This window comes from Heterodontus francisci, chromosome 4 (genome assembly GCF_036365525.1).
Source record: "Heterodontus francisci isolate sHetFra1 chromosome 4, sHetFra1.hap1, whole genome shotgun sequence".
NCBI classification, from domain to species: Eukaryota; Metazoa; Chordata; class Chondrichthyes; order Heterodontiformes; family Heterodontidae; genus Heterodontus; species Heterodontus francisci.
Genome location: NC_090374.1, coordinates 111,014,384 through 111,027,882, shown reverse-complemented (window position 1 = coordinate 111,027,882; position 13,499 = coordinate 111,014,384). Strand labels below are relative to the sequence as shown.

Here is a 13,499-nt window from a genome sequence, read left to right as displayed (position 1 = left end):
TAGAAAAGCACAGGTTAATCAAGGATAGTCAGCATGGATTTGTTAAGGGAAGATCTTATTTGTCCAACTTGATCGAATTTTTTGAAGCGGTAACAAACAAGATTGATGAGGGTAGTGCCGTTGATGTGGTCTACATGGATTTCAGTGAGGCTTTTGACAAGATCCCACATGGCAGACTGGTTAAAAAAAAAATCCCATGGGATCCAGGGAAATGCAGCAAGGTGGATACAAAATTGGTTCAGTGGCAAGAAACAAGGTGATTGTTGACGGGTGTTTTGGCAACTGGAGGGCTGTTTCCAGTGGCATTCCGCAGGGCTCAGTACTGGGTCCCCTGCTTTTTGTAGTATATATTAACGATTTGGACGCAAATGTAGGGGGCATGATCAAGAAGTGTGCAGACGACACAAAGATTGGCCGTGTGGTAGATAGAGAGGAGGATAGCTGCAGGAAGATATTGATGGCTTGGTCAGATGGGCAGAAAAGTGGCAAATGGAATTAAACCTGGAGAAGTGTAAGGTGATGCATTTGGGGAGGTCAAACAAGGCAAATGAATACACGATAAATGGGAAAATATTGAGAAGTGTAGAGAACTTGAATGGCCACAGATCCCTGAAGGTAGCAGGACAGGTCAATAAGGTGGTTAAGAGGGCATATGGAATCCTTTCCTTTATTAGCAGAGGTATAGAATACAAGGTTATGCTGGAACCGTATAACTTATTGGTTAGGTCACAACTTGAGTACTGTGTGCAGTTCTGGTCACCTCATTACAGAAAGGATACAATTGCGTGGCAAGGGTACAGAGAAGATTTACGAGGATGTTGCCAGGACTGGAAAAATGCAGCTATGAGGAAAGATTGGATAGGCTGGGGTTGTTCTCCTTGGAACACAGAAGGCTGAGGGAAGATCTGATTGAAATGTAAAAAATTGAGAGGGGCCTGGATAGAGTAGAGTAGAGGTGAAGGGTCTATTCACCTTAGCAGAGAGGTCAGTGACGAAGGGGCATAGATTTAAAGTGATTGGTAGAAAAATTAGAGGGGAGGTGAGGAAAAACTTTTTTTACCCAGAGGATGGCGGGAGTCTGGAACACCCTGCCTGAAAGGGTAGTTGAGGCAGAGACCTTCAACTCATTCAAAAGGAGTCTGGATACGCACCTCAAGTGCCGTAATATGCAGGGCTACGGACCAATGCTGGAAGGTAGGATTAGAATAGGTGGATGTTTTTTGGCTGGCACAGACACGATGGGCCAAGTGGCCTCTTTCTGTGCCTTAAACGTTCTATGATTTTATGATTCTATGACTTGGCCTACTGTCCAATTGGTTTAGAGCAGCAATCAATAAGGGAAACAGGATTAGAGACAAATATTAGATTACAAGTTCCAGGAAGCTGTGCTCAACTTATACAGTGTCCTGATCAGACTATACCTTATCTAATGTGACAGAAATATAACAACTGGTGGCATTGTTCACAGACAAAATGGAAAAAAAAGCAATAATAAAAAAGCAAAATACTGCAGATGCTGGAAATCTGAAAGAAAAACAGAAAATGCTGGAAATACACAGGTCAGGCAGCAAATAAAAGCAAGTTTATCACTTTGATGCAATGGTCTCTGCTTATCTTGAATACTCTGGCAAAAGCAAAACATTGTTTTGATTGTATTTTGGGCAAAAAATAAAGGATGCAAAACGAATTTTGATCACAATACACAATGCCAAAGCTCCCACAGAATTGTGCCTGCAGCTGAATTGGAAGGGCACCCACTTCAAACACCCACTAAATACTTTGCATATTCAAAATGTGATACAAATATCTCTCGGACTGCAACTAATATTGATCTACGAATGGGAGTAGCTTGTGCCTCATAAGCTCTAGCTATTCGTTCTGGGTCTTGAGCAGCCTAACCAATGGTTCGGAAAGAACAGTTGAAGGACACTCAAAAAACAGACAGAAACCTTTTTAATTGTTGTATTTCTGTGGAGCTAGGAGGGCCAGGAATTAAAAGGCATTTAATGAGATGCAAAAGCATACATGATCTAGTACTGCATAAATATAAAAAAGCACCTTGATGTGGCTTTCTGTATTGATTTTCTTTTATCATCCAGCATACAGTTAAAAAGTTTCACAGTAGCAAAAATGGATCCATCAGACAGCATCTTGATCGAAGCGGAAAATGTGTGTAATTTGAACTCTGCTAGCTCATCCTGTTCAGATCGCTGCTCTTTAGCAAGGTTCATCTGGTTTAATAGAAAAAAGGATATTAGCTTTATTTAAACTTAAGCATGTTTAGAGAGATAAATTCTTTTTTTTTCAAATTAACAGAGACAAGTATTTGAATCGGTCAAAAGAAATATGGTCATAGAATGAAATGTAATTTACCAGGATTTGTTCCACGTCAAAACTTTATAAAATTAATATGTAAACATAAACACACAAACATATTTGAAGTTCAAGTTCTCGTGCAACAGAATGATCACTATATTTTGCTTGAAGATTTAAAACAAAATGGTGTTTACCAGAATATATAGATTCCCTGATGGTTCATCTAGTTAACAGAGTGAATAGCTGATTCCTGTAGATCAGCAAAGTCTGAATTAAGTTCAATCAATATTGTCAAAGCAAAATACAGCGGATGCTGGAAATCTACATGGCGGAGGGTCTCCCCGCAGCTGGATAAATGCCAGCGGTGGGAAGAGGCCCTTAATTGGCCAGTTAAGGCCTCAATTGGACAGGAAGCTGTCCTCGGCCTTCCCTGCCCCTGAAAAACTTCAATGGCACCAGGAAGGCAACAGGCATTCCATCCCCTGCCTTCCCTCACTATTTTATGGGCAACCCTGCCATCTCCCAGCCCATCCCTAGAGGACTGTTAAAATCCAGCCCTTTTTGTGCAGGTTCTAAGTGCAATCAGTCTGTCAGGCCCACAATAGTGAACAAAGTGCAATGGGCAAATGATAGTTTTCAGGTCTCTGTACCCCATATTATGGGCATCTACCTCTGTATATGAGATCTTGAAGTCATTTCTGAGACATATTTCTTTTATTCTAGAAATTTCACTCGAGTTGAGAACAGAAGTGAATAGTTTTTTTTCCCCTCAGACCAGTTATTCCCTCCCTATAATCTATATGGATTAACCTAAACACCTCCTGCACATTGCATGACAATACAGCCCTTTCCTCAGTGGGACAGAACTCCAGATCTGGAAGACATATGGACCACCACAAAAAAACTATAAACACATACTTCTCAAGCAACTAACTGTGGTATTCTAGCAGCAACCAGAAAAGAGTCACATTGTAACCAATAAAAATGAGCAGTATAATTGGTGATATTGGAATAGTTTCATATTGATGCATTGCAACTGGGATAATGATTCTGTTGGCATTCATCCGCGGGAAATTTAGAATGTGTATATTCCTATTTAAACGGGCTCTTCATTTCAGTTTCATACCGTTAGAGGGATACGTAATGAAAAACATTTTCAGCAATATTCTGGAAAAATAACATCCATAAGTTTTGTAAAAATGTAATCTCATGGCAACCCCATATCAAATATTTCGTTTCAGATGATTACATTTGAATTACAAGATACTGAGTTCACCTTCAAACATTGGCCTACCGTAAACAATTATTTTGAAGAATCAGGAAAATATTAAATACAGAAATTAAAACATGGCATTGTGTTAAAAGAGAAACAGAATTTTTTTAATTTATTCATGGGATGTGGGCGTCGCTGGCTAGGCCAGCATTTATTGCCCATCCCGAATTGCTCGAGAAGGTGGTGGTGAGCTGCCTTCTTGAACCACTGCAGTCCATGTGAGGTAGATATACCCACAGTGCTGTTAGGAAGGGAGTTCCAGGATTTTGACCGCGTGACAGTGAAGGAACGGCGATATAGTTCCAAGTTAGGATGGTGTGTGACTTGGAGGGGAACTTGCAGGTGGTGGTGTTCCCATGCATTTGCTGCCCTTGTCCTTCTAGTTGGCAGAGGTCGCGGGTTTGGAAGGTGCTGTCTAAGGAGCCTTGGTCATTTCTGCAGTGCATCTTGTAGATGGTACACACTGCTGCCACTGTGCGTCGGTGGTGGAGCGAGTGAATGTTTGCAGATGGGGTGCCAATCAAGTGGGCTGCCTTGTCCTGGATGGTGTCGAGCTTCTTGAGTGTTGTTGGAGCTGCACCCATCCAGGCAAGTGGAGAGTATTCCATCACACTCCTGACTTGTGCCTTGTAGATGGTGGACAGGCTTTGGGGAGTCAGGAGGTGAGTTACTCGCCTCAGGATTCCTAGCCCCTGACCTGCTCTTGTAGCCACGGTATTTATAAGGCTACTCCAGTTCAGTTTCTGGTCAGTGATAGCCCCTAGGATGTTGATAGTGGGGGATTCAGTGATGGTAATGCTGTTGAATGTCAAGGGGAGATTGTCATTGCCTGGCACTTGTGTGGCGTGAATGTTACTTGCCACTTATCAGTCCAAGCCTGGATATTGTCCAGGTCTTGCTGCATTTCTACACTGACTGCTTCAGTAGCTGAGGAGTCGCAAATGGTGCTGAACATTGTGCAATCATCAGCGAACATCCCCACTTCTGACCTTATGACTGAAGGAAGGTCATTGATGAAGCAACTGAAGATGGTTGGGTCTCGGACACTACCCTGAGGAACTCCTGCAGTGATGTCCTGGAGCTCAGATGATTGACCTACAACAACCACAACCATCTTCCTTTGCGTTAGGTATGACTCCAACCAGTGAAGGGTTTTCCCCCCAATTCCCACTGACTCCAGTTTTGCTAGGGCTCCTTAATGCCATTTCTTCAGCAGACATTAATTTAAGAAAAATGCTGTACCGGGTTCATGGACTGACTGTAGAGTACTAATGAAAGTTCATCTAATTTAAAATCCAACTTCAGCGTTGTTTTAACTCGTAGAGGTTTGTGTGTTTCTACAACAGCAGCTGTTACCACAGTCCTTCCTAAAAAAGAAAAAAAAATTGTTTTTTTTTTTGCAGTATTACAATAAGCTCAGTAGTTTACCCAATATGAGCGTCCTTTGCACAGATTTTTTTTCGTTTTTCCCATGGCAGTTTCAGAATTTCAGTCCAGTTACAACTGGCACCAATAGAAAAAAAAAGACCATGTGGTTATTGGATTGTTATAAAAACCTAATTTGTTCACTAATATCCTGTAGGGAAGGAACCCTGCCATCCTTATCTGCTCTGGCCAATATCCAATTCCAGTCTCATCAACATGGTAGACTCTTAACACTCTCTCAGGTGGTCTACTCAGTTCAGGCCAACTAGGGACGGACAATAAATCGTCCTGCCACATGTGACACTCACATCATGACAATGAATGAAAAAAAGTTTTCTTTTTAAAAAAAACAGTTGTCCATTGAAACATATTTTTGAAGGTACATTACCTTTTTTTACATTACCTTTTTTTTGCTCTCAGCAGTTTCTCAGAGCACCACAACCCATTGAAACCAAGAGGGCATAGCAGGCTTTAAAAGCTGCTCCTAATGTCACATTAAACAATGTACAAGATGGCTTGGTGAACCCCATCGGTTTAGCTCTCCAGAGCAGCAGACATAGACTTGAATGACTGAGTGGAATTCCTTCATTCCAAAACACCATGCGCTGCTGTACCATTACTTGGTACCACAGTCTTATTGTTTTTCCACTCAAAGAACTTTACTGACAGATAATTAATATGGAATGAATATGGTACCACTTTTAAAATAAAACCTATCTAAATTTGATTCATTTGCTTTCTTAAGCTTTTAAACTTCAATAAACCTCCATTCAGTAATTGTGCATTGAAGAATTCTAATCCAGAAGTTTGGAAAATACACAAAGCTTTAAAGTATATTGTTATATTTGCCTCAGTGGTTTAAAAAATCTATGTTTCTGTACGTTGAAAATGAAGAGAACGTCCAACCGAGCATGAACTAAACAGACAGCTTTCTGTTATTTGTAAGCCATTGTGTAAACAACCTGGATAAGCTGCCAAGTAAGGTAATTATTACAAATAAAAACAGAAAATGCTAGAAATACTCAGGAGGTCTGGCAGCATCTGTGGAGAACAAAACAGAGTTAATAGTTGGAATTTTACAGCCACTCACAGGAACAGGCTGGTGGCGGAGAGGGCCGTAAAATTGAGTGGGAGGCAGGGCAGTGTGCCGCTCCCAATGCCTTCCCATCTCCATTGCAATTTTACATGGGGCAGCGGCAACAAGAAATGGCCTGCCAGCCTCAGGCCAATCAAGGCCCTTAAGTGGCCAATTAACTGCCACTTAAGGGCCTCCTCCCACTACCGCTGGTATTTTCCCAGCGAAACAGCTGGGTGGCAAAGGCTCCCAGGTAAAACCTGGCTGTTTTCTTGCGGGCTGGGGGGTGGGGGGGGCGGGGTGCCTTCTGATCAGGCACCTCGTGCCCCATGGAGATCCGCACCACCACCCACCCCCCACCAAACCGATAGCCCAACCACCCCCACTGCACAACACTCGTCCCCCTCCTAACCAACCCTCCTTGCCTCGATGGGGACCAGCCAATTGCCCCCGGCGAGGCCCCAAAAACTTACCATCTTTCCAGGGCCGGTGTCCCTATTGCTGCCGTTGGCTGGGTGTAGTCCCAGCAGTGGCCACTGCTCCTGGTGACACTGTGGGGACTGAGAGCTGCTGGCCCACCGATTGGCTCGCAGCTTCATTTGGCAACTCTTCCTGCCTCAGAGGTGGAAGTCCCGCCCAAGGCCAATTAAAAACCTGGAGAGCGAAAAATCCCTAAATGGCTCCCCAGGCCCCATGGATGCGGGCTCGCCCCTGACTTTTTGGCCAGTGGGCAGGGCCTCCCACCCAACATAAAATTCCAGCCAATGTTTCAGCTTGATGACCTTTCATCAGAACTGGAAAAAATTGGAGATGTGAGGCTTAAATCAAGTACAGAGGCAGGGAAAGGATGGTGGGGAGGAGGGGGCGGGGGAGGAGACGATAGCACAAAAGAGATGGTCGCGATAGGGGGGAAGACAGGAGAGATTAAGTGACAAAAGGTCATTATTATTCTTTGCGAGAAGTTCAATATCCATACTTTTTTATATTTATTCTCAGAATGTGGGCGACACTGGCAAAACTGAATGGTGTTCCCATAATGTGTTAGGTAGAGATTTCCATTAATTTGACTCCAAAATGATGAAGGAATAGTGACATATATTTAAGTCAGGTTAGTGTGTTACTTGGAGGGGAAACTGCAGGTGACTGTGTTCCTATGATCTTACCTCTGTTGTACCTCCTGGTTATAGTGGTCATGGGACTGGAAGGTGCTGTCAGTGTAAGCTCAGTTTTGTTGTGATACATTTAGTAAATAGTACATACTGCAGCCACAGTGAATAGTGGTAGTGAAGAGGGTGGATATTTAGTTGAGCAGCAGGGTATTAATCAACTATTCTGTCCTAGATGGTGTTGGGCTTCTACAGTGTTGTTGCAACTGGTGAGTATTCGATCACACTGCTATCAGGAGATAAACCACTTATTGCAAAGTACCCATCCTCTACCCTGCTTTTGTAGTGACACTGTTGATATGACCGATCTACTGAAGCCTCTGGACAGCGGTAACGCCCAGTATAACAGAGAAACTCAGTGATGGTGGTTCTGTTGATTGTCAGAGGAAGATGGTTGTCATTTATTGCAGTAAATCGTCATTACATGGCACTTATGCGGCACAAATCTTACCTGTCACTCATTAGCCCAAACCAGAATGTTGCTCACATGCTGCAGTATTCTGGCAATGGCTGCTTTATTACCCAATAACACAAACATCCAGAGTAAATGACGGATTATGTGAAAAGACAATAGATTCACCAGTAGGTATTGTGGGAATTGATCACTAGAAATGATCTATAGGGGGAAAAATTTGTTTGGGTAACGTCACTTCGGCCCCAGGGAATCGAGGCAAGTCTGCGCATATCACTGCTAAAAGCAGCACTGTACAAACTAATTTCTCCACATAAAGTTCACTCAGTGCAAATTTTGAAGCAGGAATGACCATGAACATTATTCGATATTATGGTTGCCAAGCCGAGGGACTACTATTTCTAAGAATATTCTCACAAATAAGTACATTTTTTCATGGCAGGTTTTTTGGAACTTGACAGGGTGAAATGCTCTGTTCCATTTGCTTCAAGTCGCTTAAACCAATGTGACTTTGAGGTTTCTGAGGCAATTAGCTCAGTTTCAATTGGCACATAAGCGCATGGGGGTAAGGAACAGAATAATTATAGCACAGACAAAGGCCATTCAGTACGTCATGGTGGTGCTGGCAAGAACAGAGCTATCTAGCCTAATCGCACTTTCCAGCTGATGATTCGCAGCCCTGTAGATTACGGCACTTCAACTGCATACCCAAGTTTTTTGTTTAAAAGATGCAGTGCGGGTTTCTGTGTCTACCACCCGTTTAGGCAGCGAGTTCCAGAGCTTTGTCACCCTCTGGGTGAAAAAATTTGTCCTCAACTCCCCTCTAATCCTTCTGCCAATTACGTTAAATCTAGGCCCCTTGGTTATTGACCTCTCTTACAAGGGAAATTGGCCCTTTCTATCCACTCTATCTAGCCCCTTATAATTTATACACCTCAATTAAATCTCCCCTCAGCTTCCATTATTCCAAAGAAAACACTCCTAGCCTATCCAATGTTTCATCTTAGCTAAAATTCTTCATTCCTGGTATCATCTCTTAAATCTCCCCTGTGCCCTCTCTCATGTGATCAAATCCTACCTGTAATGTGGTGACCAGAACTGTACATAGTACTTGAGCTGGGGCCTAACTAGTGTTTTATATAAAAGCAAAATACTGCAGATGCTGGAAATCTGAAATAAAAACAAGAAATGCTGGAACCACTCAGCAGGTCTGGCAGCATCTGTGAAAAGAGAAGCAGAGTTAAACATTTCGGGTCAGTGACCCTTCTTCGGAACTGTTCCGAAGAAGGGTCACTGACCCGAAATGTTAACTCTGCTTCTCTTTTCACAGATGCTGCCAGACCTGCTGAGTGGTTCCAGCATTTCTTGTTATTAGTGTTTTATACAGTTCTAGCATAACCTTCTTGCTCTATATTCTATGCCTCAGCTAATAAAGGAGAGTATCCTGTATGCTTCCTTAATAACCTTTTCAACTTGTCCTGCTACCTTCAGTGATCTCTGGACATGCACTCATAGGTTGTTCTGCTCCTCTACACTTCAGTATCCTACCATTTATTGTGTATTCCCTTTCTTAGCTTGCCATCCCTAAATGCCTAACTTCATAGTTCTCTGGATTGAATTACATTCACCACTTTTCTGTCCACCTCACCAATTTATTGATATCTTCCAGTAGTCTATAGCTTTTTCCCTCACTATCAACAGCATGGCCAAATTTTGTATCATCTGCAACTTCTTAACCATGTCCCTTACAAGCACTACTTTAAAATCTCATGGGGTAAATATTACATAGAATGAAAATAAGCCATATGGTTCATAAAACCAACTCTTTTCACAGACTATCCATAAAGGTTCCCATTACCAATGTTAATCGAATCAGTTCTTTTAAAAATTGTCCTCAGAATATGAGCAACACTGGCCAGTCCACATTTAGTGGATAGTTGCCTGGAAGGTGGTGGGGGCCTTCTCCTTGAGCCACCGCTGTCCTTGTGATGATGGTTAACTGCATACCAATTGCTAGGCCACTTCAGAGAACATCAAGAGTCTACCACGCAGTATGGGACTGAAATCATATGTCGGGCCAAGTAAAGGTAGCAGGCCTCCCTTCCTTGAAGGTCATTAGTAAAACAGTGGGGTTACTTCTTCTAAATAAATGAAAATTTAGAATCTTGCAAAACTCAAAAAATATCAATCTCTCATTACAATCTAGTTTATAGACCCTTGACAAATTGGTTTCCTATATTACAACATGTCCATTGTCCCAATGAGCCAAATCTTGCTGAAGCAGTGCATTAGACTTTTTCCTGCACCCTTTAACTCAAATAAAATTTCCACTCTAAGTTGCTGGAAATGCAAAAGCTAACAGTGCAGAGAGGACAACGGGGCATTTGGTATCTTAGTGAACAACGGGACAAACAGCGCATCTCCTTAACCACTGAGTGTTAAAAAAATTTAGGAAGAAACAAAGGATGAATTCGAGTGGGTGAACTAAAGTCAAATAAGCTACAGAAAGAAATAAAGCAGGGTAAGAGATAGAAAATGCTGGAAATACTCTGAACTGGGAAAATTAGCGATGTAACAGGCTTTAAATAAGTGTAGAGGCAGGGAAAGGTGTTGAGGCGGGGGTGGGGAGGGGGTTGGGAAGAACAAAAGGGAAGGTCTGTGATAGGGTAGAAGACAGGAGAGTTTTAATGATAAAAAGTATTGATGGTGCAGGGCAAAAAAGTGAGTGGTAATGGGATAAGTAAAGAAACAAAGGATCTGTCTAGAGGAGGTGTGAATGGCAGAATCATTAACAGTTGCCATCTGAAAACAAAAACAAAAAGGTAAAATAAAGGAAACAAAATGGGGACAGGAGTTACGATCTGAAATTGTTGATCTCAATATTGAGTCCAAAAGGCTGCAAAGCGCCTATTCAAAAGATGAGGTGCTGTTCCTCGAGTTTATGTTAAGCTTCATGGAACACTGCACGAGACAGACGATAGAAAGGTCAGAGCAGGAGCAAGATGGAAAATTAATTTATGCCTACACTTTGAAAAGACATAAATTTCCAGCTTTTAAGCAATTTAATTGACAAAATATTAACTGCTTTTACCGAAAATCTAATCCACATCTACTGATCTGTAAGAGAAAATGTATTAAATAAAAGCAATTTTATTCACGTATGTTCTAACATGAGATAATAAATGAATAATTTCAACATCAAAACAAAAAGAAAGCAAACCTGCAGAATTTTGTGAAGGATCTGAACTATCTCCCTTCTCATCAGTTTGTACAGTCACAGCTTCAACTGAATTATCACCCAAATTTTCATTTAGAGTTTTCAATATAATGATCAGATCTTCTTGGCTGAGCACAACCTATAAGAGAACCAAGTTAATACAAGTCAATAACAATATTTGTTGCTTAAAATTAGTCAACACCATATGTGCATGAATATGTGTATTCATTCATGAATACTGATATTTAAAAAGGAAAAATCTCTCTACATCAGTTGAATAAAACATAGATAAGAATGGTAATATGATTCACTCATGTCTCAAACTCTCAATAAAATTGGTACACAAGGACATCTGAAGAACTTTCATGATTTCTTTTTACACTAGTCAACCAATTTGGTCAAGTGAACATTAAATATGTTTCTCATATGATGGTAGGCCAATTTTACTAAATTATTAGTGAATTTTACTCAAACTAAATATCCATACAATACATTACAAATTTTTCCAGATAATTATGTATTTCATGAAAGTCATTAATATGTCGTGCCGTGTTATCCAACACCAAAAATAAGTCCTCTTCAAAGCTATATGGAAAACAGCTCAGTATCATTGTTCAGAATTGGAATAATCTTCAAAATGGGGAAGTTCAAGAAAGGGAAGGGGAACAGGAAGAATGCGTGTAAATAAAAAAAAATTAGACAGTAAATTAAATAATTGTGCAAATGGTTTGAAAGTGTGTTAACATTTTGAAACCAATTGATAACATACATATGCTTTATGCCATTATGAAATCTAATTCAAAACATCATTTTGAAAAGATGCACTTACATGCAGAGGTTTCAAAGTTCCAAGAATTTTAATATCAGCAACCTCATGGTACCAAGTAGCAGCCAAATTACGTTCAATAACAACTTCCAGATTAACAGGCCGAAGCAATAGGATTTCAGACCGAAAAGCCTCATCCTCAAATATTGTCCTGATGAAATTAAAAATATCCTTGAATTCAAGGGCTGAATGTTAATCGCGCACTGCGCTCCTCGATGGCGCATTTTCAGCTCAGCAGCCTTCTACACGAAAGTGCCACCGAGGAGCCCCCGCGATATTATGTGCGGGGGCTCATTTAGTTAGTGGGGGGGGTGGGGGAGCAGCTGCCCCCATTGACGTGTAGGGCGCGGCCGCAGTGTCCCCAGCAACAGCGTCCAGCTTCACTGTGCTGACGCCATTTTTAAATGGCTTTAAGCCCTTAGCAGAAATGTTAATTTTTAAAGGGACCAGGACTTCAGCTTTTAATAAAAACAGAATTTTAGCTTCAAAGCACCACTTCCACCCCTGCAAGGATCTCACAATAAATTTATATCCCTCTCCCACCACCCCAGAAACCATTCTTGACAGCATTGACCTTTAAACCCCAAACTGGGGTTGCACTCTTTGCCCTTCAACCCCTTTCCTCCATCCTCACAGCCAATGAAAAATGTTTGCCCTGCTCCTCGACCGCTCCTACCCTGAAAATTTTTATTCCTCCCCGCTCCCCATCAGGTTCTCGCCTCGGAACTCCGTATGGAGCTTCGAAGGCACGCGAGGTGCGTGGGACGTCCGCTGCCTGCAGTTAAGTTTATTTACATCTTGTTTAGGTTCATTTGAATATGCAGAGGAAGGGCCCGCTGCCAAGCGGCGGGGGTGGGATGGCATACCAAGGTCCCCCTGCCGGTGGGAATATACGGATATGCGGTGGGCCCTTCAACTTCAGGGGTCAAGGCTGGCCTCTCCACACAAAATTTTACCGGCTCCTATGCCGCAACTCGCGGCATCGAGGAGCCAGTAAAATTTGGCCCTAAATGTCAATGAAATGTTACTAAACAACTTGCTATAAATTGAGTACGTAGAATATCAAATGTTCTGAGAAACATCTGAAACATTAAAAACAGAAGTATTATTTTTACTGGGTTTTCTTTAGAGCCTTTTATACTCTTGGCATCAGGTCAAACATGGGCAAGGAAACCTCCCGCTGTTTACTACCTACCACTCTCCCTCAGCTGATGAGTCAGTACTCCTCTGCGTTGAACAGCATTTGGAAGAAGCACTAAGGGTGGCAAGGGCACTGAATGTACTCTGGGTGGGGGACTTCAATGCCATCAGCAAGAGTGGCTCAGTAGCACCACTACTGACCGAGTGGGCTGAGTCCTGAATGAGACATCTGCCAGACTGGGCTTGCAGCAGGTGGGGAGGGAATCAACAAGAAGGAAAAACCTACTTGACCTCGTCCTCACCAATCTATCTGTTGCAGATGCATCTGTGCATGATATTATTAGCAGGAGTGACTACCGCACAGTCCTTGTGGAGATAAAGTTCATACGGAGGATACCCTCCATCATGTTGTCTGGCACTACCACCATGCTAAATGGGACAGATTCATAACAGATCTGTCAGCTCAAAATGGGGCATCCATGAGGCACGGTGGACTATCACCAACAGCAGAATTGTATTCAAACACAATTTATAAGCTCATGTCATATCCCTCGCTCTACCATTACCATCAAGCCAGGGGATCAACCCTGGTTTAATGAGGAATGCAGGAGAGCATGCCAGGAGCAGCACCAGGCATACCCAAAAATGA

General features: G+C 42.1%; 1 protein-coding gene across 1 annotated transcript in view; it reads right to left on the bottom strand.

Annotated features, from left to right (window-relative positions):
- The window catches only part of vps13a (vacuolar protein sorting 13 homolog A), a 609,759-nt gene that overhangs the window by 278,916 nt on the left and 317,344 nt on the right, over positions 1–13,499 (bottom strand). The window contains exons 34-37 of the mRNA XM_068029994.1: positions 11,714–11,861; positions 10,888–11,023; positions 4,832–4,956; positions 2,059–2,231 (exon numbers count right to left, since the gene is read on the bottom strand). Coding sequence (XP_067886095.1) covers positions 2,059–2,231; positions 4,832–4,956; positions 10,888–11,023; positions 11,714–11,861 — 582 coding nt within the window. The remainder of the gene's footprint in view (positions 1–2,058; positions 2,232–4,831; positions 4,957–10,887; positions 11,024–11,713; positions 11,862–13,499) is intronic.